The sequence below is a fragment of the Argentina silus genome (genome assembly GCF_951799395.1).
Source record: "Argentina silus genome assembly, chromosome: 15".
In the NCBI taxonomy this organism is placed as follows: Eukaryota; Metazoa; Chordata; class Actinopteri; order Argentiniformes; family Argentinidae; genus Argentina; species Argentina silus.
Window position 1 is genome coordinate 16,716,761 of NC_139669.1, and position 23,482 is coordinate 16,740,242.

Sequence of the window (23,482 nt, forward strand, 5' to 3'; positions counted from 1 at the left end):
GTGTGTCTTTCTCACTCACACTCACGTTGGTTTTCCGTGGAAATTGTAGTGTAACCTGTGAAGATCAATATCTAACCTGCATAAGTGGCTGTGTTGAGACTCTACGGTGAATCCTACTCTTGTTAACAATTATGTATGTTAAAAATGTAATGTTATATTTTAATTGTAACACTGTTTCTTTTAAATCATCTAAGGGACTGAGAATGAATACATGATACAATGTATTTTTTTTATAAATAATGGGTCATTTTATTAATTGCAAAATTCTAATTCAAATGTGACTTTAAACAATGAACGACGAAAGTCTTGTAGAACTACAGGATATTGCATTGCTAGAAATGGGTGAATAATTCTTATTATTACAGGATATCTTTTATATTTCAGATATTTCAGAGAGCATGCCACCCGGCCAGCTACTGAATGTTGGACATAATTATCATAACTGTGCTCGGTTTTCGTATTCATAATCACTATTTCAAGGCACTAAAATTAGCTTAGCAAGCCCAATTTGCATAGTAACGTCTGTATAAGACGGTTTTGCAGTAGGACTGCTGGATCAGGAGTACTTCGCCCAACACTTGCACAAAAATATCTTGGTAAGGAGAATTACAGAGTAATTAGGCCTAGCATAGTTTTCTGATACTATCAGCCCGTCTGAAACAACTGTTAGTGTTGTTGGAACCATATAAGTGGACACTTGGTGGTAAGTGTGAACTTAAGAACCTTTGTACCAAAATGGGCCTGCAAAATAAGGCCAGCTGGGGATCATGATTAGGATACATGATCGGTCCTCCTACATTTACATTTTAAGGCTTCTTGAATCAACACTACTAGAGGGATGAGAAACCTCCAGATCTAACACTGAAGTAAAAAAACTAGATCGAAACATAAAACACATCAACTGCACTGCTGGTAGCCTAAGCAGTCCCCGCCTCTGTTGATTGGTTGTAGTTTGAGACCTCGATGAGATTGTTGTCTGGGTCGCGGAAATATAGAGAAGTGATTGGCCCCACAGCTCCGCTCCTCTCTACCGGTCCTTCCTCTATAACCACCCCACACACCTGCAGAAACATCACACAACAAAGACAAGATATAACAACAACTACAGTCATGTCATGTATGGTAGGATAGTAAAAGGATAATACAGTGATTGATTACAATTCATCATTATAATTTATTTGGCCTACTTCTAGTGCTCTTTTTTCTTGTGTTCATACTCTGGAAAACTATATTGGCTAGAGCTGCAAAATGACTACTATCTATGCCTCAATTCACAAGCCTCCTGAGGAGCAAATACAAGGACTGAACATGAGGGTAGTGTGGGAAGCACCTGGAGGTGTTCAGCGACTGTAGCCAGGGGGGTCTTGGTGATGAGGCACAGGTCGGCAGAGCCTGAGGTGGGATACTTGGCTTTTGGCTCAAACTCCTGACCCACCTGGTGAAGGTTAAACTTCTGCTCCCCAAAACCCAGAGCCTTACGATTCCCCTGGGGAGAGATGGAGAGAGAAAGACAGTGAGAGAGAGAGAGAGAGAGAGAGGGAGAAAGAGAGCGAGAGAGACAGAGGTCAGATGTTTTAAAACCACTTACTCAATCAGCATGTCACACTATGCAGACTAGTACTGCAAGGGGTTTGGAGAATCAGAGGCAGTGCTATCATTGACTTGTTAAAGGCTGCCATCTGCTGGATATTGCTATAGGACTACAGTATTAAGTCCAGTTGAGGAGCTCTTATTTCAAAGACCATGACAGAGCGAGCAAACAATTTGACAAAGAAAAAGAAGCAAGTCTTAATAGAAGCAAACATTCATCTATCAGTGTTGTGTCCCACTCCCTACCTTAAAGGTAATCACCTCCATACCCAGGACAGATGAGTAGAAGTTGATGGTGTTGGGCACACTCTTGACAGTCAGAACCAGGTGGTCCAGATGGCTCAGCTGTACTGGACTAGAGCTTTTGCATTGAACTCCCACAGGCTTTGGTTGGGCAGATAGGGTACACATTGGCAATATACCAAATGATAAAGCAAATTAGAATTTAAAATGCCTTACACTGCAAATCTGACAGTGTCTGTCAAATTGTTGCCATGTTTCTATTTGTCCCAATAAGAATGTTGTCGTACAGCGCCTCTACTTGGCACAACTATGTAGTACCATGACCAATTAAATGGCTCTGTAGTCGATTAAATTAAATTAAATTAAAATTAAATTTTAAATCAGACTTTCAGATTGTGATTTGAGACATACATTTTATGTCAATTGATACACAGATGTTTCATAGATTGCAGTTTTAACATCTGCATTACTTTCTATTTGGGTGATTACGGTATTCTGACACGCAGATTACAATGCCGTTTCCTTGAAGGATTGCCGTTCTGAAGAAATATCAATTCCTAAATGTAAACGCATAAAACCCATGATAGCATCCAGCGGCACATCAACAAAATCGTTTATCCTTTAATTAAATGCATTACCTTGAGGTAAGTTCCTTTAAAGCGCAACAAATGACGCCCCAGAATCCTAAACGCCATACTTGCAAATACACGTTACTAGAGAACAGAAAACAGGGTTGTGGGGAAAATCAGCCGTTACTTCCTCGCACCTCGTCTGACTAGACACCTACTACCGTAATACGTATATTATTACAACAGTTATGAAAGGATATGTACTTCGGCACTAAACCCCTCGCGATTCGCTTCATCTAAACGTATATATTACTAACCTCAATGTCCTTGAACCTTAATGCTTATGACTTTGAATTGAAGTGATCCACTGTATTAGATGCACATATCTTTATTATTGTAATATACAAATAACACATTCTGGCTCTCTAAGCCAGGTCAGACATAAGCCTATGTATGTCATTTCTCAGTTGTAGTACTTGAGGAGGGGTGGGGTGTCCAGAGCTTGGAGAAAAGGTTGAGTTACAAATTATCTGAAGACGGGGTGCTCAGCAACAAAGTGTAATGGTCATGAATTCAAGTCCAACCATGAACCACGATATCTCTGTAGACAAAACTGTTCACCACTATACCCACATCACCTCCCACCTTCTGCTGAACTTCCACTTGGGAAGCAAAACACACTTTCCACAGAATCCAAGATCAGTTTAACATCATACTCTCATCAGTGACCCAACTTTTGTGATGTGGTGGTAGCCCTCAAATCCCCTATGAAGTGAAAACTTAAATTGCAGTTTCTATCAACATTCAACAGTAACATCATAAATAAAAGATAGTATAAGTTAACTCAGGCAATACATGTAAAAATCAATATTTAATGATAATGAGTGCTCTTAGGGAACATTCAGCTATGGATTAAAACCTGTTAGAATAAAGGGCAGGTCCTGGACTGTGTGTACAATTACACAGATTAAAACAGTCATCATATTGACAAAATAACACACAGTGAGGCTATATGGTGCATGCCTACAATGCAGTTTGTAGTAGAATAACCTGTTTAATTCAGAAAAGCAGTTACGGGGGAGGGGGAATGTTACCCAATCAACATACTGCATTAAGCCATGGGGCAAGGCCAGGGCTGGGAAGCACTGCCAAAAAGATAGAATACATTTCATTTACAACTGGTATCCAACAATAACAGAGCTTCAACCACCGAAAACTTTATTTTACATGGGCAGGAAACGACTGTGGTAAACAAATGGAACCTATAACGTGATAAGATGGCATGAAACAGTTGCCCTCTCACTCCTTTTTACCCCAAGTGCCCCGGTTCAGAGCTATTAAATAGTGCTATCAGAATACAGAACCTTTAGAAAAAAAAAAGCTTTACACGTTTAAAAGGGAACAAGTCTTCATTTAAGTGTGAATATTCACAGTCTATAGTATTTTAGAAATAATACACACGTTTATAATATCATGGTTCATTTTTCTCTCTTTTTTCAGTTTTCCCATTCCCATGTTCTTTATTGCACTGACATTCCAGATATGAAGCATTCTCTTAAGGTGGCAGGAGCAGAGAGGGTCAGCATCTTGGCCTTTCTGGGATTCAAATCAAGACTTGGGAGCAAATACAAATGTGGTCAACTATCTGATGTTTAAACAATAAAGGTAACGCACACAACCTTCACTTCATCTTAAACCATTGCACAACGTGCGTATTGGTTATGGTATATAAAGATCAGTATGGTTGTCATTATCATTGGGGTCAGTTCAAAATCATTGTCGTGGGAGGGGGGATTTGAAAACATCACTAATCTACAGAGATAAATGCAAATTCTGATGGATTTATACTCTGGCATCAGTTTGATCTGCATTTGACCTCAGGCAATGATCACAACTCATAATCATTCTTAATAATCTATGGTCATGAAGATGCAATATGATTCCAAATCAACTTCAGCATTCCAAACGTTATTCTAATTGCTCCTTGTGTGTTCCCTAAAGCCTGTACAACATTCCACTTTTTAACTTAAAAACAATAGAGCAAGCTTTGACACTTTGACAGTCTTGTGTCGCTCCAAGATGTTGATAAATGTAGTTTGTCTCTCTGGTAGACAGCAGAGGAGGGAGGGGACAATGGCCTGTGGCATCCTTCTCTCTCGTCTCATGTCCCTTCAGCACCACGTTCTCCACACAGTGCTACTGTCAAATCTATACAGAGTCAATGAGGACACCACCTGCCCGTTCAGAACCAAACCCCTTGCCTGCCGATCGGATAAAATACACTGATGGCTTAAAAAAAAGAAAAGAACATCAACAGTTGAAATAGATGTCTAAACCACATCACACAGCATGAGGTATCAGACGCTGTGGTAGAACTAAGAGAAAGGCCTGCTGTATGCTAGGTACTGGGTGCGGTAGCCCTATGGAAGCCCTACTACTACACCACACTCTCACGGTTGGGGGACACGAGGACAGCCCTGCGGCAGATAGGGCAGGTGGAGTTCTCAGAGAGCCAGCGGTCGATGCAGTGAACATGGTACTCGTGAGAGCAGGGCAGCTTCCTCAGCTTGTTTCCTTCCGCGTACTCCGTGATGCAGACACTGCAGGTCTTCAACGCATCGCTCTCCCCGAAGTTGCGCGTGGAGAGGTTGTCGATCTGCTCTTTGGTCAGCCCCCGCGGCTGGTCCTCGTCATCGTCGTTGAGGAGGAAGAAGTGGGCGAGCCGAAGGAAGGGAAGCGAGCCTGGCTCCTCCAGGCTGATGGGGGCCCGGGCCCGGGGCCGAGCCCGACCACCCTCCCTGGCTGACGCACCCGAGGCCAGGCCCTCCTCCATATCCCTCTCCCTCTCCTCTGTCCTTGCCTCATCCCTGCCAACACTGGGGCCTCCGGCACTAACAGGGGGCTCCACGGCCACAGCGGCAGCAGCAGCCGCGGCAGCAGCAGCAGCTACAGCAGCGTCCGGGTTATTGAGGGCCTCCGCCAGGTCCGCAGGCGGATTAGCCCCGCGGTTGGAGTCCGAGGAATCTGAGTCAGAGTCCATGAAGTAACTGAGCTCTCCGAAGCCCGTCATGATCTGCCGGATCATGGACTGCAGTGCCATGGAGGTGGCCTCTCCCAGGCCCGCGTCAGAGATCCTTCGGATGGGGATGCGGATGGTGCTGACGTAGGTCCGCACACCAGCTCGCTCTGAGCGCGAAAAGGTCCTCCGGAAACCGCCACGCTCGCTCTCGTAAAGGAAGGTGTTGTTGGAGTTCTGGGATCGAGAGCGGGTACGGTTGGCGATGCTGTCCCTTTGGCGGTACTCACCTGGACGCACTCGACGCACCTGCAAGTCTAGCATGATGGTTGGGGGACGGCGGCCTGCTGCTCCCCCTTCCGCACCCAAAGCCTCTCCCTCCTGGGGCGCTGCAGCGGGCGGCTCTGGGACTGCTCCTGCTCCTGAAGGCTGGGTATCATACTCGGCAGTGCTCTGCCGGGACAGCACATGCTGTCGAGTCCTGGAGCTACCCTCCACAGGGGGCACGGGGAGGGGGTTGGGGATGTGGGACGGGGGTGTGTACAGAGGGTGGGGGAGGCCATCCAACTGGTCCAGAGTGAGAGGGGAGCGGCTCCTGGCGGTGCGGGCCCTGGTCCTACGTTGCTCTGGGCTGCGACTGCGGGCTCTCCTCAGGCCTCGGCGTGGAGACTCCTCTGGAGGTGGGCTAGGAGGGACCAGGGCTGGGGCTGGGACTGGAGCCGGGGCTGGAGCTGCAGCTGGGGCCAGAGCTGGGACTTCGTCCATCGGACTGGCAGGTCTGGACACAGGTGGGCTGGGGGGCTCTGGGACCAACTCTGGTATTAGCTCTGGTATTAGCTCCGGTATTAGCTCCGGTACTACCTCTGGTACTAACTCTGGTGCTATCTCCACCTCTGGCTCAGCCTCAGGCATCGGCTCTGGTTCAGGCTCCACTATGACAGCCAGCTCCTCCACAACAGGTTCCTCCACTACCTCCCCAGTCTCCATAGGTGTCTCAGGTTCGGCCTCCACCTCCGCCTCTATCCCTGGTACCCCTGGTTCCTCTGGAGCCTCCGGCTCCCCCTCCAGCTGCTCCCCCTCAGCCTCAGCCCGGGCCTGCTGTTCTGCCAGGTTGCGGTTCACATTGATCTCCAAGCTAAAGCGGAAGTCGCCGCTGTTCGGGTTGGTCCGGCTCACGGCCCGCCATGACTGGTTGCCACGGTGACCGCTCCGGGTGGTGTTGCCGGTCCGCCTCACAGTGTTCAGCCAATCCAAGAGTGTGTCCCCGTTGGACGGATCCTCTGAACTTTCTGCTGGTTCTAATGGAATAGAAGTAGTGTAAGAAATTCTATAAGGGAACAGGTGTACGACAATTTGTGTCATAACTATGACATGTTGGTCGTCGGTTAATGTCACTTTGAATAAAATTTCACTGATTGAATATCATTTTAACAAAAGATTGATAATTGATCAACTTACCACCTGTACCTTCTCCAATTTCTGTGCTAGTGTTACTGATTGGCTGCTCTGGTGGTCCATCTTTTATTTGTTGTAGCCGACTTAACAGCTCCTCTTCTGTTATCTCACCTAAGAGAGAAAAAAAAAAAAAGAATCTTAAAAACGTAATAAACAGGTGTTAGTTTATTTAGACCGTTTATAAACGGTCTAAGATGGCTCAGGTTTTCCATTCATGAGGTTCGTTTGAAGCGATTTCTTTCATTTCCTCATATCCAGCATGCCCAGCAGAGTTAAGGGGAAACACTTAGTGCGTAGGAGGAACTGGCAGGTGGACACTCAGCTCTCTGAAGTACATGAGATGAGAGAAAAGCAGTCGTACCAGAATCTCATCAAAATCACTGACTGACTGAGAAATTATGTGGATTTGACCAAAAACTTGTGGTATGCTGGATGTTGTTTACAGCTTTTGATACCTTTCAACCGTAAACAGTAGTGAAAGCCACCAGACTTACCAGGACACGCCACTGTCCATTCAATGCTCTCCTGCAGAATGTTCCGCTAAAGGACGCTCCGAACTTACATTTCCCCTCCCACTGTCCAGGGATAAAACAGATTGGGCATCTTCAGTAGTCCACAGGCTTTTGGCTTTGAGCACATACGCAAAACTCCAAACTAAGAGGCAAACATCATAACAAGCTATTCTTAAGGAAGATATATCCTGTGACTGACTTTGCAAGGGGGAAAAAAAGTGGCAGAGCATTTCCCATCTGAAGCTCAATATTGTCCACAAAACAAAGGCATACGCTCTTAACTGCTCCGGTGCACATCTTTGATATTCAATCTTCTCAATTTCTATTGGTGGATCCAACCCACAATAAGGTGTGGTTAAAACCCACAGTTCAAAGCCCTTGTATTTCAAAAATATCTATCACCCAATACACATATCAAAGCTCTTGTAATAGAGGTTCATTGAATGGTTTGTTACCTGGGGTACCAAGCAGATTATTATCTCTCATCAACCGGTAATCCTCCTCACTCAGATTGTTGACGAATTGGTAGAAGGCCTCTTCTCGGTCCAGCCGGTCCAGCTGCCTTCTGCGCTGCGACTCAGACTGGTCACTGCCACCTTGCTCTGAGCTGTCAGACCCCTCCATTGGCGTAGAAGGGAGAGGTTGAGAAGTATGCGCCACCAGGATCCAGCTGCTGCTGATGAAAGGGAAGAATAGAAGTGCACAGATGCATATTCAACAAATGGACTGGCAGTGAAGGGTCAGCAAACTCACCACATACATAGCTATAGATGCTACTGTAAATTAGGCAGGTCAAACCCGTTTTGATGATTTCTGGGAAATAACATTTAAACTGTAAAACCATATTTTGCTATTTAACAATTGCATTTGCATCAATACACAAATATAAATGTCAAACTCACTCTAAAACGACCGTTTATATCCTTAAAATAATGAATTTGATGTCACGCTACACTTCCTGTTTTCTTCCCGTCCGCCGGGTCACTTGCCCATTTTCAATACAACGGTTTTTGTTTTGTCTGTTCAGTCATTTCAACAATATAGATCAATATATATAAGTTTGCCACACGATGGATGGGAGTGGGATACAGTACAGGAAATGTTCATGCACATTAACTGTAAGTAAGATATTTTGAAATATTGAAATATCAACTTCAAAAAATGATTTGCATGACAGAGGTACATGTCTGATCCACCACCAGCTTACCAAACGGGCCCAAAGCTCTGCATCCTGCAATAAACTGACACACAGATCCTCATCCTTACTGCCTCAACCAACCTGTTGCTGGCCTATACTCACCTAGAAACTGTTAAAGGTCCCTGTTTAAAGAAGAAATACACACCAGCTGCATGGTAAAATGGCTCATTAACCCTATTTCCCTTAAAATGTCCAATGAAACTTTGCCAGCTTCCTCTCAACAGTGCAATATCAGGACATAAGGATAAAAAATAATTAAATATTTTATTATTTACAATAGCACATAAGACAATAAGTGTAATAGGCATCCAATAGGCATGTAATAGGCAAGTGAGCGATACAAGTGTAAGTGTATGGTTTAAGTGCAGAGAGCAAACTGTCTTAGATATAGGTGAGCAACAGGTAGTGCAGGTGGGCAGCTAGGGTTAGCTGTTCAAAAGTCTTATGGCCTGAATGTAAAAACTGTATCGTAACTGTCTATATATATATATATATTATATAATAATATAATATATGCCATTTAGCTGACACTTTTATCCAAAGCGACTTACATTGCAGTGAGTGCATACATTTCAGTATATATGGTCCCAGCAGGAAGAATGAATTAACTAATTTACTTAATTCATTCGCAGTAAGAAATGCACTCTGGAGATGCTGTAATGAGACCTGCTGTGCCTCCAAGACCATATATTTACAAACAGTCTGACCTGGTGAACTCCCCGTCTTGGACCCTTGAAGCTTCTCCAAAACAACCTGTTGACCACCTCTGATGCTTTGGTTGAACTAACCCCCATGGTAGTCACCAAATCCATGTACATTTCCGTAACAGCATCCGAGTACATTGTTCAAAAGTTATCTGTCCAGCTCGTCTCTCTCCTCCCGGAGACTCCTTTGTTAACCTATACCTGTCACTTACAAGATACTTATACTTTAATTATTGATTGATTTAGTACTTGTATTGCACCCTACTTCACTGTGTAGTGTTGTTATGTTGTTATGTTTACTTGTGTTATTATTGCACTGTTGAGAGGAAGCTTGCAAAGTAAGCATCTCATTGTACAGTTTATAACCTGTATACAATTTTTAAAAAAAGCCCCAAACGGGAATTGTTTGCGGTTTTTAGTTTGTTGTAGACAAGACATTGGCGAATATTTTGATTACGGAGCTGGCCACTGAGGTCAAGGTATAACTAGATTTTTTTCACACCTTAATCCTAACCCAATCAAAATCCAACAGCCGGGGTGACGATAAGACAGGGGTTGGCTCTTATTTGAGTAATAGAAAGTGTGGTGAGGACTTTCGAGTTGAATAAAGGGAGTGACAAATATTTCTCTGGACACTTTGCTTCTAAAACGGGCCTAGAATTCTAACAGCGGTTATGTATTGACTGTTGCAGTCGCTACTGTGCTTTTTAAACCGTATTTTTAGACCAATAAAACCACTCTTAGATATCGATCGACTTGTAGTTCGTTTCAGTTATTTATTCATGTAATAAATCACCAAATTGCTGGTTATAAATATGTGTTTATTATTAAGCTTCGTCTTTTGATTTGCTTGCTGCGCAAAGCACAACCGCTTATGCTTGTCAACATAGGCTAACTGCTGATACGCTATTGTTTCTAAGAAGAAAACACCGACAGTTTTCTGCAGTAAGTGTAATAATAACATGAATTAACAGGTTAATGTACACTTTACATTTCACATTATTTGGGATATTTTGAATGGTTTAGAAAGTCCCGAAACGGCTATTTGCTTGGCAGCTGACTTAGCCCTCACCCTGACAAACACTGGCTACGTTCTCCCAGTTTGTGAAGTGCCCCACTCGGCAGAACAAAACACTGGACCTGTTATATGCTAATGTACCTACATCTCTACAGCACCCCCCCAACCCCGCCCCAGACAGATTGGACCACAACCTAGTCCACCTCAAGCCCATGTATGAGCCTCTAGTCCAGCAGCACTCTGTGACCACTACTGTGAGGAGATGGACACAGGAGGCTGATGAGGCTCTGCAGGACTGTTTTGAGACAACGGACTGGGAAGTTTGTGAATCACAACTGACGGAGAGCAGGGACACAGGCGGAAGATGGAGGCCTGCAGGACAACACAAGAGAGGTGTAGAGCAGCGTGAGGAAGATCACCAGCTACAAGCAGGCTAATGACCCGCAAGTGGCTGGAGATCTGGACAGGCCCAATGAGTTGAACCAGTTCTTCAACTTGCTCCACCAATGACTCTCCACTCCGTCGTCCTCCTTCTCCTCCCCCCAGCTTTTCCAGTCCTGCTCAGCTACCAGACCTGCCCCCCCCTGCCCTGTCTGGGCCCATTCACACCTCTCACCTATCCCTTTGTCCCATCCAGTACCCTCTCCCATCCCTCTCCAGCCCCTCTGACTCCATTCACACGTCCCATCCAGCCCCACCATCTCCTCACTTCACAACTCTTCAGCGCCCCCGATCATTCTGCCCCCCCGACACCACTGCCACAGCCAACGACCCCTCCACCACCCCCCACTCCAGTGTCTTCATCAGTACGGCTCAGGTGAAGAGAGAGCTGGGGAAACTCCGCTCCAGGAGGGCTGCGGGCCCTGACGGTGTGAGCCCGAGGGTGCTCAAAGTCTGCGCAGACCAGCTGTGTGGAGTACTCCAGTACCTCTTTAACCTGAGCCTTAGTCTGGAAAAGGTCCCATCAATGTGAAAAACATCTTGCCTGGTACCGGTACCAAAGAAAAGGAACCCCAGTGTTCTGAATGACTATAGACCGGTAGCCTTAACATCCCACATCATGAAGACCATGGAAAGACTGGTGCTAGCACACGAGGCCCCTAGTGAAGACATCCTTGGATACCCTGCAGTTTGCCTACCAGGCAGACATTGGTGTGGATGATGCCATTATGTACCTGCTACACAGAGCTCACTACCATTTAGATAAGGCTGGCAGCACTGTGAGGGTCATGTTCTTTGACTTCTCCAGTGCATTTAACACCATACAGCCCTTACTACTTGCGGATAAGCTGCTGAGGATGCAGGAGGACTCCCCCATTGTTTCCTGGATTATGAACTACATGACCAACAGGCCATAGTTTGTACGGCTGCAGGGATGTGTGTCAGACTGGGTGGTGAGCAGCACTGGCGCCCCCCTAGGGGACAGTTCTGGCTCCCTTCCTCTTCACCCTCTATACCTCAGACTTCAGGCAAAACACAGATACTTGCAATCTGCAGAAGTTTTCTGACAATTCTGCTATTGTGGGATGTGTAGGTGGAGGCCAGGAGACCGAGTACAGAGGACTGGTGGACAGTTTTGTTGAGTGGTGTGAGCAGAAGCACCTGCCACTCAACATCAGCAAGACAAAGGAGATGGTGGTGGACTTTAGGAGGACTAGGGTCCCCCTGTCTCCTGTTTCCATCCAGGGAGAGGACATGGAGGTGGTCTAGAGGTACAAGTACCTGGGGGTGCACCTGGACAATAAACTGGACTGGTAACACAGATGTCCTGTACAAGAAGGGCCAGAGCTTATTTCCTGAGGAGGCTCAGGTCCTTTGGCGTGTGCAGGACTCTGCTGAATATGTTCTACCAGTCAGTGGTGGCCAGCGCAGTGCTGTACGCGGTGATATGCTGGGGGGGGGGGGGGGGGCAGCATCAAGGAAGGTGACACCAAGAGGCTGAACAAGCTTATTAGGAAAGCTGGTTCTGTCTTCTGTGTCACCCTGGACAATGGAGGAGGTAGCCAATAGGAGGATGAGGACCAAACTCCTGGCCATCATGGACAATCCCTCCCATCCCCAACATGACACTGTGGCAGAGCAGAGAACCTCCTTTAGCAACAGACTATTACAACCACGTTGCACTAAGGAGTGCTATAGGAGATCTTTTCTACCTGCTGCAAAAAGACTGTCCAACTCCTCCTCCAGCTGGCTCAATCGGGGTGATCAGAGTCAGGCTGAGGGATGTTAACTCATACTGGACTGTTCTTATTGTATATAATGTTTCAGATGTCTATTTTATGTTATTATTCTATTGTCACTTTATTTTGTTGTTGTTTGTGATGTGAGCTGCTGTAACGCCTTAATTTCCCCTCGGGGATCAATAAATCAATCTATCTAGAACTCTCAACTCGTCCCCATTGGGATAGTATAGTGGCCAGAACGTTTGACCACGCTACTGTAATATAGTCTTGAGCAAGAGGGCCATCGACCTTGATACATTCAGCACATCTGGTAAAAACAAAAACACTTCAGGCCACAATCTTGACAACGCAAAAACCCTAATAATGAGGACCATCAGTCGGCTAGCAAAACAGTCAGGCAACCACTTAGTCGCTAGCTGTCTAGCTAACTGGCTAGCAGCAATCAGCCGAATAGCTAACGTAGCTAAATGAGAACGTCTCAGATGACCAGGAAGACGATTTATGTCTAGACATTCAGCTTTTAACACAATGGAACAATATGTGATCTTGTTAAAACATTAATTCCCAACACAGGATCCTTCGTTTGAATAAAAACCATGAGCTGGCTAGAAAGACCAAAGTCGAGAAAAACAAAATGGCATCATCTGGGGAGCTAACTACAGTATTAGCATTCTAGCTCACAGCCATAGCTGGGGCAAAGAGCTAAAAAGATGGAGACAAACAGCCCTGCTAGTTGAGAGTTAGCTGGCTCGTTAACCCTCTAGCTACAGTCAATAAACCAATGTTCCCGTCACTCCACTAGCAAGCTTCTAAGGATAAAATCTAAAAACTCCCCAGAAACAGTATTAGCAAACTAGCCATGAAATATTATGGGTGTCATGATGGATAGATTGACAGTCTAGCCTAACGTTGCCTATTTACTCTCCAAAACATTTCGCAAGCGTAGCTAGTAGTTGTAGTAGTGTTAGCTAGGTAGCGAAGTTCACTAATGACAACAATGTAACTAGCTAGCTGGCTAGTTAGCTGGTTAAATGGCACGCAGAAGGCTAATTAACGCATTAGAATGAAATAAAAATCTGATCTCTGACACAAAAACAAGCAGTAGCGTTAACTGGTCCGTATACCAGTGCTGGTTAGCTAACGTGAGTTTGTTAAACGATGTTTCAGAAATTCGACAACAGCTAGCTAGCTGGTCCAGCTAACGTTAGCCAACGATAGCATTAGCTTGCTAGCTAGCATCAATAGTTGACCGCTGCTCGCTAATAATAAGTTAGCGCAATTTGACAACCCACTGTACATATTGAAACACGAGTCAACAATATATGACTCCGTGATGTTTTCACTGTACCTGTCTTGTTTCGGTGTCGTTATTGGTAATCTTAAAGATTTCTTGATTAATTCTCACAAATTTGCTTGAACAGTTGGGTACGTTCTCAGGATTCCATTTTCTCCATCATTGGTACAGTGATCTTCCGGAAACTGGGGGAGCATGAGACGGAAAAAGGATGTTTGTTTTTGGTATTTCTCATAGCGGTGTACTTTCACTGCAGTGCCATACTGTGGCGACATAGGTTACTGTCAAAGGGAGGAATGAGTACATGCCGTATAACAAGTGCAAAACCTGCCTGAAGCAGCTGTGTGTGTATTGCATTGCATTGATTGCATCATCAATACAAATGTACAACCAAAAAAAAATCACTGATGTTAATGCCCCACACCTACAACAACCAATGCTAATCGTGATCATTATCATCGTTTTAGACTATTTGTTCCCACACATAAGACATACCCTTTGTGGTAGCCTACATACAATGGACATGGTTTGGGGGGCCATATAAAATAAAGCTCAAATTTCTATCATCCACTCAGGTACACACACCTACATGAAAATGAGTGCCTAGATCCATAACCCCTGAGACATCAATCAACCATGAAAGAAGTAATTAGTTGAATTAAATAGCAACGCATCCATTTCTTGAGAACATCTAAAGTGGCCTGGAGTGTATATATAATATCACAAAAGACATTTTACATTTCACACACATCAGTGAATTCAGATAGGCCGAGTCTCCCTGATGTGCCCTGTTATACAACACATCATTAGAGAGCACAAATCAATCTATCATGGTATTCTATCAATCTATCAATAATTTTAATGAGAGCAAACGTAAGGAATATATGTGTGACCCTACCGTGAAACACCTTGCTGTTCTTATTTATAATTAAAGACATACCGGATCCATTACCTTACAAAGTCCAACAACTGTGGCTTATATTCTGCCTGCTGCCCTGTCTGCTATGGGTGACTAAAGAACAAAAACAATGCTATACCACATGACAATTTCAGAAAGAAATGCATCACAGAATCTGTTTACGTACTGAGCCACTATCTCCAACTCCAATTAAGCATGCCAGAATGTGTTGCGGTGTGCACCGCAGCAGCTCAGCTCAAAGTTATGGATGAGCAATCACTCTTGCGATGCCTGACCCTGCGTGCTAATTAGATATGACATTAAAATAACATGAGGCAAACTAAGAGTTGTGCTGGAAAGGGAGGCTTCAAGTTTAGCAGTTCTCAAAACATGCAGACATGCAGACACAGAAAAGGCCAATGGAGGAATATTTTAGCTATTGCTTACATTGTGTTGCAATTATTAGTTATATGTCACAATGGTGTAGAGTAAACCGTCTGTCATCTGTTTTAGTATTAAAATAAGTCATCAACTACTGTTTCGAATGGGCAAGAAATAATAAACCAGTTTACTGGGGGCCCATGGTCCAGTCTATACATCCAAGTCTTATTTTTCTCTCTACCCATGGAGAGTGGAAAGTGTCGTCTTCATGAGTGTATGTCCATCCAGGGCAGATTATGGAATTCTCATAGGTTTTCAGGAAGGACTTGCAGATTGTGTGTAGTTACATGATTTACGTACCACAATGTCCCTGTGACCAAAGACTTTGAGAGGTCTAGGAAAAAAACTTGTTCTCAATATATAAAACAATCTCTTGCAGGAATATACAGTGTCTGAAAGGTTGAAACTTTACCTATAGCCTACTAGTGAATGATAAAGGGTTAGGGTGCAAAGGACACACAGAAACATACTGGGGGACAACACACAAGCCAACTCTCTTCAGAAAGCAGCATTCAAAATCTTATTTTAATTTGTATATTTACTCCATAAACATTATTACAAAACTCAGCAAGTTACCAATATTACATTATCACCATACAGGCTTGATCACAAATATTTAAAACCTTTGCAACAGTTACAACATAAAAACAAAATAATACTCAAATAATTTACATGAAAGTCTATAAAACAGCAAATTGTTCACAAATTTGACATTTTTTTCTCCAGATTTTCATTTTTTTCTTTGCTTATTTGTGTTTTGCACAGTAACACAGCACTCTCACAACAAGATCAAGGTCTTATTACAAAACTCCCAACAAAATGTAGATATTTCTAGTTTTCTGTCGTTACTTTCATATTTTGGTTTTTAAAACCAGAAACTTGTCATTGTACATCCTTTCCACTGCCTATAGAGGCGCATAAAAGGTTACTCACACACACACACAAATACTTCACAGCACTTTCTAAGAAAAATATACACTTACAAAATATGTTACAAATTGGCACACAAAAAATATACAAGATTTTGTTGTGTCAAGAGTTCATTAAGATTCCTTCTGGTAACAACTCTAGACAGTATATATAAAGCTCAATATTCTTTAAACGAAAAGAGCAAAAATTAATCCCAATCAATGTTAAAGAATCATGGAGTGAATACATCAAACATAACATAACAATATAATATACATTCATAAAGAGGGTTAGGTACCTAATTTGCATTTCTTTTTTTTGTCATCTCTGAAAAAAAAAAACAATTGTTAGCTTTCTTAGCACCATTCAGATGAGGCAGCTCAACAGTGGCACATTTTGAAAAAATAAGAAGAAATTAAACTTCAGAACCCAGAAAAGTACATTCAATTGACAATAGGCAGAAATGAGAGAAGGCAGACTAAACGGCCATGCGGCCCATGTGCAGTTTCCCATCAGCAGCTTGTCCTGGTCCTAAACCTGGTACGCTGGAAAATAAAAGCAAAGGAGAGTGGTAGAGAGGCAAGGAGAGAGAGAGAGAGAGACAGAGAGAGAGAGAGAGAGAGAGAGAGAGAGGGAGAGAGATATTATGAATCCTGCCATATGTATACTGTAACGACCAATTCATCTACCATAGCCCACGGCAAGACACGTTTTTGAATTAGTATGTTGACACTTTGCTGTACAGCTTCTGCTAATTAGTGCTACACTTAAAACAGCTTCTACCAAACTAGATTAAGTTACTGTATGCGTATTCCTTTGTTCTCATGTAAAGAACATCACTGATGGATCAGAATTAAACCTAATCCGCATTTAAACGTAATCATTAATCTAATCAACACCAACGATATTTCAAAATGCCTTTGTGAGCAAGAAAATAAAGAAAAGAATAAAAAAGCACATTTGATTTGAGTTAATTTACAGTTAGTTGAATCAGTACTGTATGTCTGTTGAATTGTTCCAGAGGTAATAATGCATCATTAAAATAAAGATATGCACAGTACAAGAGCTGCTAGCAGACTGATATATGTATTTACTGAATCCATCTCCCACTGTACTGGGCATCTAACCTGGACCAAAGTCAGCGCTTGGCCTGTCATAGAGTGAATGGAATGGTGTAAAATGTGGGTCAATGTAGTGGCATAATGTACTACATACCCATTCATGTACAACATCATGAAGATAGTTACAGGGAAGTAAAGTTGTAATCCATGTGCAGTCGCATCTCTTTGTGCTACATGAAATTAGGACACTCTTCTGCTTTCCATGAATTCATCACTGATTATACATAAATACTTGGTCCATTTTAAGATAGATTTCTGAATGTTCTCTTTCATGCGGTGAGGCGTAAAGGCAGCAAATGAGTCCAAAGACTGTAATAAATATAAATGGCCCAGTGCAATAATACAAGAGTGCACACTGCAAATGCACGTACCCTCTTTCCATATCTGTGACTTCTTTTCTAGTGACAATGTGCATATTCTATTGAACCACATATTGAACCATCCAACCTGATATGATCATTCAAGGAGGTGTTTTCACATGAGAACATACAAAGAAAACCCTCATACTGTATGTCCCAATGTGCCACATGGTATCATCGTCTTCAAAAACATATAATGTAATGGAACTTAGAAACTGAAGAAAAGCAGTGGAGCAATTTCAATTACAGTAGTAAAATCAAGTAATAATACATGTTGGTGCAGAAAATGCTAGCCCCATACTGTAGGTGACTTTTACTACCATTTCAGGTGGAATGGTGGCTAAGATTCACGCTTGGAGCAACAGCAAAGGCATGCTTTCATTTATTTACAGGTTTTATTCTCACTGTATTCCCCATTGATGCGTGCAACAATATTTCTGTCAGTAATAGATTGCCTTGAATTTCCTATACAAAATGCCTATTCAATGAAGCACATCTGTGACTGACAAATGATTACCTTGCTTACCCTCAGACATCTGCAAAACGCCTTCCTTGGTCCAGAGAAAGCACGTTTGAACATCTCTTTTTCATCTTCTTTCTCTACTGCAGCTTTCAGAAGATCTGCCCTTTGCTTCTCTTTTTGCTTCTCAAAGCCAGGCGATGTTGAGGTAAATTGAATTTGGCAAACAACGTGGGAAAAAGAAAAGGATTCAGAGAGTCTTTCTGTTTTGGTTAAGTGAGTGGTGGTGTACCACTGCCAGCTGCAGGTGCCTTTCATCAGAGATGTCCCAAATCAAGATTTCCTGGAGTGGCAGGTCTCTGTCACGAGTCTCCCAACCCGAGCATCCAATGTTCAAATGGATAAAAAAGAGGAACAGCCAATATTCACACATATATAAGAGGTCATTTACACAGCATCTTTACTTTTGGCACATTGATTTTAAGATTATAATTATCCTTTTTTGCAAATAGTGCATGTTCCTGTACAACAACATAGACAAAAATACTCTGAGAGTGGAGCATTTGTGAATTTGCAAGGCGTAGAAATGTATTCTTAGAACACCAGTTCCTCTAAAACTCCAGGGGGAAGGAATACTACTGTAGATAACAGGAAAATAACAAGTTCATTCCAACAGTAAGAAGAAAATTAAGACAAAATGTTAGTTTGATATGTCATCGATACAAAATGGTCCCATCTTGTATTATAGATGTCTTGGGCTTATATAGGGCTCGGAAGAGGGGAGTTATGGGAGTTGTAGTTACCCTCTTGAAATGAGCCAGGCAGTGTATGAAGGACAGCAACAACAGGACATCCATATTCTGCATACAAAACAGATGGGAGGAGGGGTGCTTATGTCACTCAATGCATTTGTGTATAGCTACATCTTTAGGGAAGAGGGGAATAAATACATAATTCAGGGCAGCAAATTTCACTGAGAATACAAAAACAAAGTTCCCCCAAAAAGGCGATAAAACAGTTTTCAAGGCTTTTTTTCAGACAAAAACAAAACTGAAACGAGTAGGAAGAAAAAAAACAAAGCAGAAACAACAAAAGCAAGAAAAATGCAGCCATGGTAGTTTCAAATCTCAATCAAGCTTGACACAATCACTCAATAGGTAGTTTGCAAAGTACAAGAAGTTTCTCATGCAGATATCAATTTCCTCTTCGGGGGTTAAAAGGAAGTGGGGATAGTCAGGGGGGAACGTAGTTGTCATGCAGCTCTGGCATAGCGTCAGTGTAGGTATGCTTGGGAAGGGAGGGCTGAGCAGGTAGTGGGGGAAAGTGAAAGGGGGTGCAACAGCAGCCGATAACAAAATATTACCTCAGTTTCTCAAAAGAGGCCATCAGTGCTATGTCCTTATTAGGGTCTCTCTCAGCTCGCTTCCCCTTCAGTGTCTCAATCCGGGGGAACTTTGCACTGGTCTTGTGGCGGTACAGCTTTTTGTGTGCGGGCCCTGGATTGATAAAGTTGGGTTTGTCAAACATGTTACAGCCCAGGGCTAGTTGGGGAAATATTGGGTGAGAAGGGTTGAATTTGGCCTGGTTTTTGCCTCCCTTACCCCCAGCCTTCCTACCTCTCCCTGCGCCTGTAGTGGTGGCCCCTTTCTTCTTCAGGTCAGGCTCTGTGCCCGCTAGGATTTTGAGGGTCTTTAGGTTGAGGCTATTGGCCTCGGGGGGCATACATGCCTCAGACACAGGGTCCCAGAGAGGCTCGATGGAAGCCATCATGAACCTCTGGACTTCAGCCATCCCAGAGACAATGTTGGACAGGATGTTGGAGGGCTCCTCAAACTCTCTCTGGTCGTCTCCCACCAGACTGTTGCTCTCTGACCAGCCCGTGCCAGACCAGTCCCCAGTGCTGCTGCTGTCAGTCAGCGCGTTCCCACAGACCCCCGCCTGGCTCTTGGCAGCCTTCCCCTCCAGCATGGCCTTTATTTTTTTGGTCGAGCGGGAGTTCTGTCTGGGGGCTTTGACCTTTTCAGTCTTAGTGGCTTTGGGAGCCCTGCCTTTCTTAGGGCCCTGTCCTGCTGCCTGTTTATAACTACCTTTCCTCTTTGACCTTGTGCTTTTCATGCCACATATCATCTCACCCGACTGCTCATCAAAGTCTACCTCACCCGTCCCCTTTTTATCTAAGCCTAACCCCTCTTCACTGTTGAAGGTATGTAGCTGATACTGGCTACCTTCCACTGTGTACTCTTGCTGCTGCTGTTGCTGCTGCTGCTGCTGCATGACGTCACAGTTCCACTTCACATCCCGACTACTGTCCAGAGCCATGTCACTCACATCCTGGTACTCTCCAGCTTTGCCCCCCATCTTCATCTCACGCCCCACAACCTGAGGGGAGAGGTTGGGGGTCTCAGGAGGGGACAGCTCTGACAGTGAGGAGTGTCTAAACTTGTCTGGGGTGAAGTTAGAGATGTCCAGCAGGTCTGAGGACTCCCTGAGAGGGGTGATGGCCTCCACACTCTGCTGAAACACCACTTTAGGGCTGCAGTGAACCAGGAAGCTGTCCCGCCCCTCCTCCTCGCCCTCCCGCTCACAGGACTTGAGGCTGAGGGAGCTGTAATTGCTGGAGGAGGCTGACAGGGAGCCCACTGAGTCATAGCTGATGAGTCTGCCATTGTCTGTGCAGAGGGAGCCTCTCTGATACTGCTGTGCCTGCTGTCCCTCCACACACACAGACTGACACACCTGCTGCATCTCCATCTCAGCCCCAGGCTGCAGCCCAGCCTCGGACAGGTAACTCTTGTCATACATCAGTCTGTCAGTCTCTGAACTCAGCTGGCTGTAGCCAGACACAGGCAGGCCGTCCGTCAGAGGCGAGGCAGCGGGAAAGTTGTTGGGTAAAATGGGGGTTTCAGGGGTGTCGGGCCCAAAGCTCTGGTTGTGGTTGGGGCAGAGCTGGGGGTGCCACATAGGAGGGAAGCTGGGGCAGTTCTGGGGGGAATGTTGGAGCTCTGACTCTGAGGGAGGGGATAAAACACAGCTCTGGGCGAGCTGCAGAGAGGCGAATTGCTTCTCCTCCAGAGAGAGACCCAGAGGATACTGCTGGCGGGTGGACTGCTGGGGGAAATAGGAGATACCTGCGCCGCCAGAGGAGTCAGAGGCATCTAACAGGGTCTGCAGGTAGCCCCCAGGGATGACAGAGACCCCCGTCTCAACGTCCTCAGAGGAGGAGGCTTTGTCAGCAGAGCAGGTGGAAGATACAAAGGGGAATTTCTCCTCAGACATGTCAGCAGGAGTGGGATTGTCAGAGAAACGGGGGCTGACTGCAGCCGAGCAGATCTCTGCCTCTCCTAAACCACCAGCAGGGTCCTCAATCTGCACCGCAGCAGCACAGGCATCCGTTTCATTTGTCACACTCCTCTCCTCCTCCTCTCCTACTCCCTCTTTCATTTTCTTGCTCCTTAGCCTGGCTTCGCTTTTGAATTTCCTTATCCTGCCTGTTTTATTTCCTCCCATTCTCCTCCCCTCCCTCTCCTCCCTCTCCTGGGAGCGGCTCTTGGCCGTGGCTGTGTGTGTGATGTGGTTTGGGTCTAATGTGACTGGGAGGAGGCTGGGGGCTGCTATTGTTCCTGCTGCTACGGCAGAGGACGCCTTCTCTTTAGTGACACCTCCCTGGCCCTGATCAGACAGAGAGGAGACCTGCGAGTTTGCTGATTGCTCCACAGTGTGAATCCTCTGAATCCTAAGCCTGTTTGCAATCTTGTATTTCCTTTTGGGGTGACTAGAACTAAAGGGGCGATGATGGCGTCCGTTCAGATGAATACCGCGTTTCCGTTTATCTCTGGCAGCCAGCTTAAGCTGCTCCTCTCTCTCCCTCTGTCTTTCCTGCCAGAAATCCTTCAGAGGAGCCAGTGTCTCATATTTGCTCATTGCGTTGGCGTTTAAGCTCACAGTCGCGTCCGCAGGGTCCAGCTTCCCCAGTTTCACTGACATGTGTCTCTCTCCTTTGAACCTGTTGATGATGATGTACTTGATGACCACGGGCGGCTCTTTACGGGAGGATTTCCGTCGTTTCTTGGGGCACCAGTCGACGTCCTCCTCCTCTTTCTGACCCACGGGGGCTTTCTCGCGCTTCTCAGCGTTCCTCTCACTCTCGATGGAGTCGACATCGTACAGGTAGTCATCACTGTATCGGACCTTTCTCTTGGAGCGCAGGCCATAGTTGAGGGGGTTGGATGGGCTGCAGAGCCTCCTGGACTGGCCCTTCCTCTGCCTGCCTTCCTGCAGGGTGTCTGAAGAGGAGCCTGTGCAGGAGCTGTCGTCACTGTACTCCCCAGAGTCCTCTGCAGAGTTACTGAAGTCCATAAGGTAGTTCATTTTAGGGCTGGACATGGGGGACCCTTGCGACCCGTCTAGGGGGCTGCTACTGCTCCTGTCCCCAGCCTTCCCCTCGTCTCCCCCCAGGCTGAGCTCCTCAGCTTTGGACTGCAGATCCTCCTCACTCCCTCTCCTCACAGCCCCTCCCCCCTCCTCTTTCTTGGCACAGTTGACCAGGACGCTGGGGAAGAAGTTGAACTGGGTCTCCTCCTGGAGAACGTTGGTCTTCTCACGCATGTTGTCCTGGAAGGACTCGTAGCGGATCTTCAAGGAGCACACATCGCTGCTCAGCGTAGAGTCGTCGTCCTCGTCATCGAAGAGGTTGTCCACGTCGTCTTCAGAGAACAGATTGACCGATAGCTCGTTCTTGGAGCACAGGTCCAGCAGCTCCATCTTGCTCTCGCTGATGAAGGACTCAAAGTAGCCCCAGTCCTGACCTGCGTTGGCCAGCAGGACCTCCTCCCCACTCACTTTGTCCAGCAGCAGCCCCTCGTACAGGTTCTTGGCTGTAGCATCGTCCTCTGGGTCATCACTGTCCTCTAAGTTTTTTTCCCCGTCCTCGTCTTCTCCCTTGTCTGCAGCAGAGGTTTTGGGCAGAGGAAAGCTGAGGAGTTGGTCTGAGAGGAGCTGATCTCCATAGTGGCCCACCGTGTCTCCAGCGTGGCTCAGGCACTGGATACTGATGTTGCTGATGTCAGCAATGGGGCAGGCCTCAAAGACCTCACGGTCCACGTCCCCTATCCTCACGCTCAGCCCCGGCTCAGGGTCGGGGTCAGTGTTGGGGTCATGGGTGGGGTCGTGGATGGAGTTGGGGTTGGAGGCGTCCCGGGTCTCGATGAAGCAGCCGAGACATGTGCGGCTCGGCTGCAGCAGACACTCCTCTGTCAGGGAGGACACGCCTCCTGGTTCCATCATGGTGATGGGGAGAGGGATGTCGAGGGGCAGTGGGAGGGCCAGTGGGTTCCTGTGAGGGTCTCCTGTTGGGACCCAGGGGATCACAGCCGTTGAGGGGAGTGAGGTGGGAGTGGGACTGCCGTGGGGGTGGGGGGCTGAGGCTTGGGGCTCATGGGCAGGGGAGCAGGGGGCCTCAGTCAGGCCAGGCAAGGAGTCAGTGCTGGGGGGCAGAGGGAGAGCGTGTGGTGTA

The 23,482-nt window shown here is 45.6% G+C and overlaps 3 protein-coding genes across 4 annotated transcripts; all 3 read right to left on the reverse strand.

The window, feature by feature from the left end:
* Window positions 1–246: 246 nt before the first annotated feature.
* Window positions 247–2,599, reverse strand: glod5 (glyoxalase domain containing 5). The gene is made up of 4 exons (XM_083686369.1): window positions 2,472–2,599; window positions 1,837–1,974; window positions 1,331–1,486; window positions 247–1,061 (listed from the first exon to the last, which is right to left on the reverse strand). Exons 1-4 carry the CDS (start codon window positions 2,526–2,528, stop codon window positions 918–920), a joined length of 495 nt encoding a protein of 164 aa, XP_083542495.1. The 5' UTR covers window positions 2,529–2,599; the 3' UTR covers window positions 247–917.
* Window positions 2,600–3,254: 655 nt separating this feature from the next.
* Window positions 3,255–13,963, reverse strand: rlim (ring finger protein, LIM domain interacting). Of its 2 annotated transcripts, none has more exons than XM_083685732.1 (4): window positions 13,837–13,963; window positions 7,841–8,058; window positions 6,877–6,984; window positions 3,255–6,716 (listed from the first exon to the last, which is right to left on the reverse strand). In XM_083685732.1, exons 2-4 carry the CDS (start codon window positions 8,007–8,009, stop codon window positions 4,840–4,842), a joined length of 2,154 nt encoding a protein of 717 aa, XP_083541858.1. In that variant the 5' UTR covers window positions 8,010–8,058; window positions 13,837–13,963; the 3' UTR covers window positions 3,255–4,839. The 2 variants fall into 2 exon arrangements, with proteins under 2 accessions (XP_083541858.1, XP_083541857.1); XM_083685731.1 differs by having other exon boundaries at window positions 7,841–8,061; window positions 13,837–13,955.
* A 4,806-nt stretch (window positions 13,964–18,769) lies between these two features.
* nexmifb (neurite extension and migration factor b) lies at window positions 18,770–23,253 on the reverse strand (the record flags this gene model as incomplete). Its single annotated transcript, XM_083685867.1, has 2 exons — window positions 18,770–18,830; window positions 19,334–23,253. 2 exons carry the CDS (start codon window positions 23,251–23,253, stop codon window positions 18,770–18,772), a joined length of 3,981 nt encoding a protein of 1,326 aa, XP_083541993.1.
* Window positions 23,254–23,482: the final 229 nt, after the last annotated feature.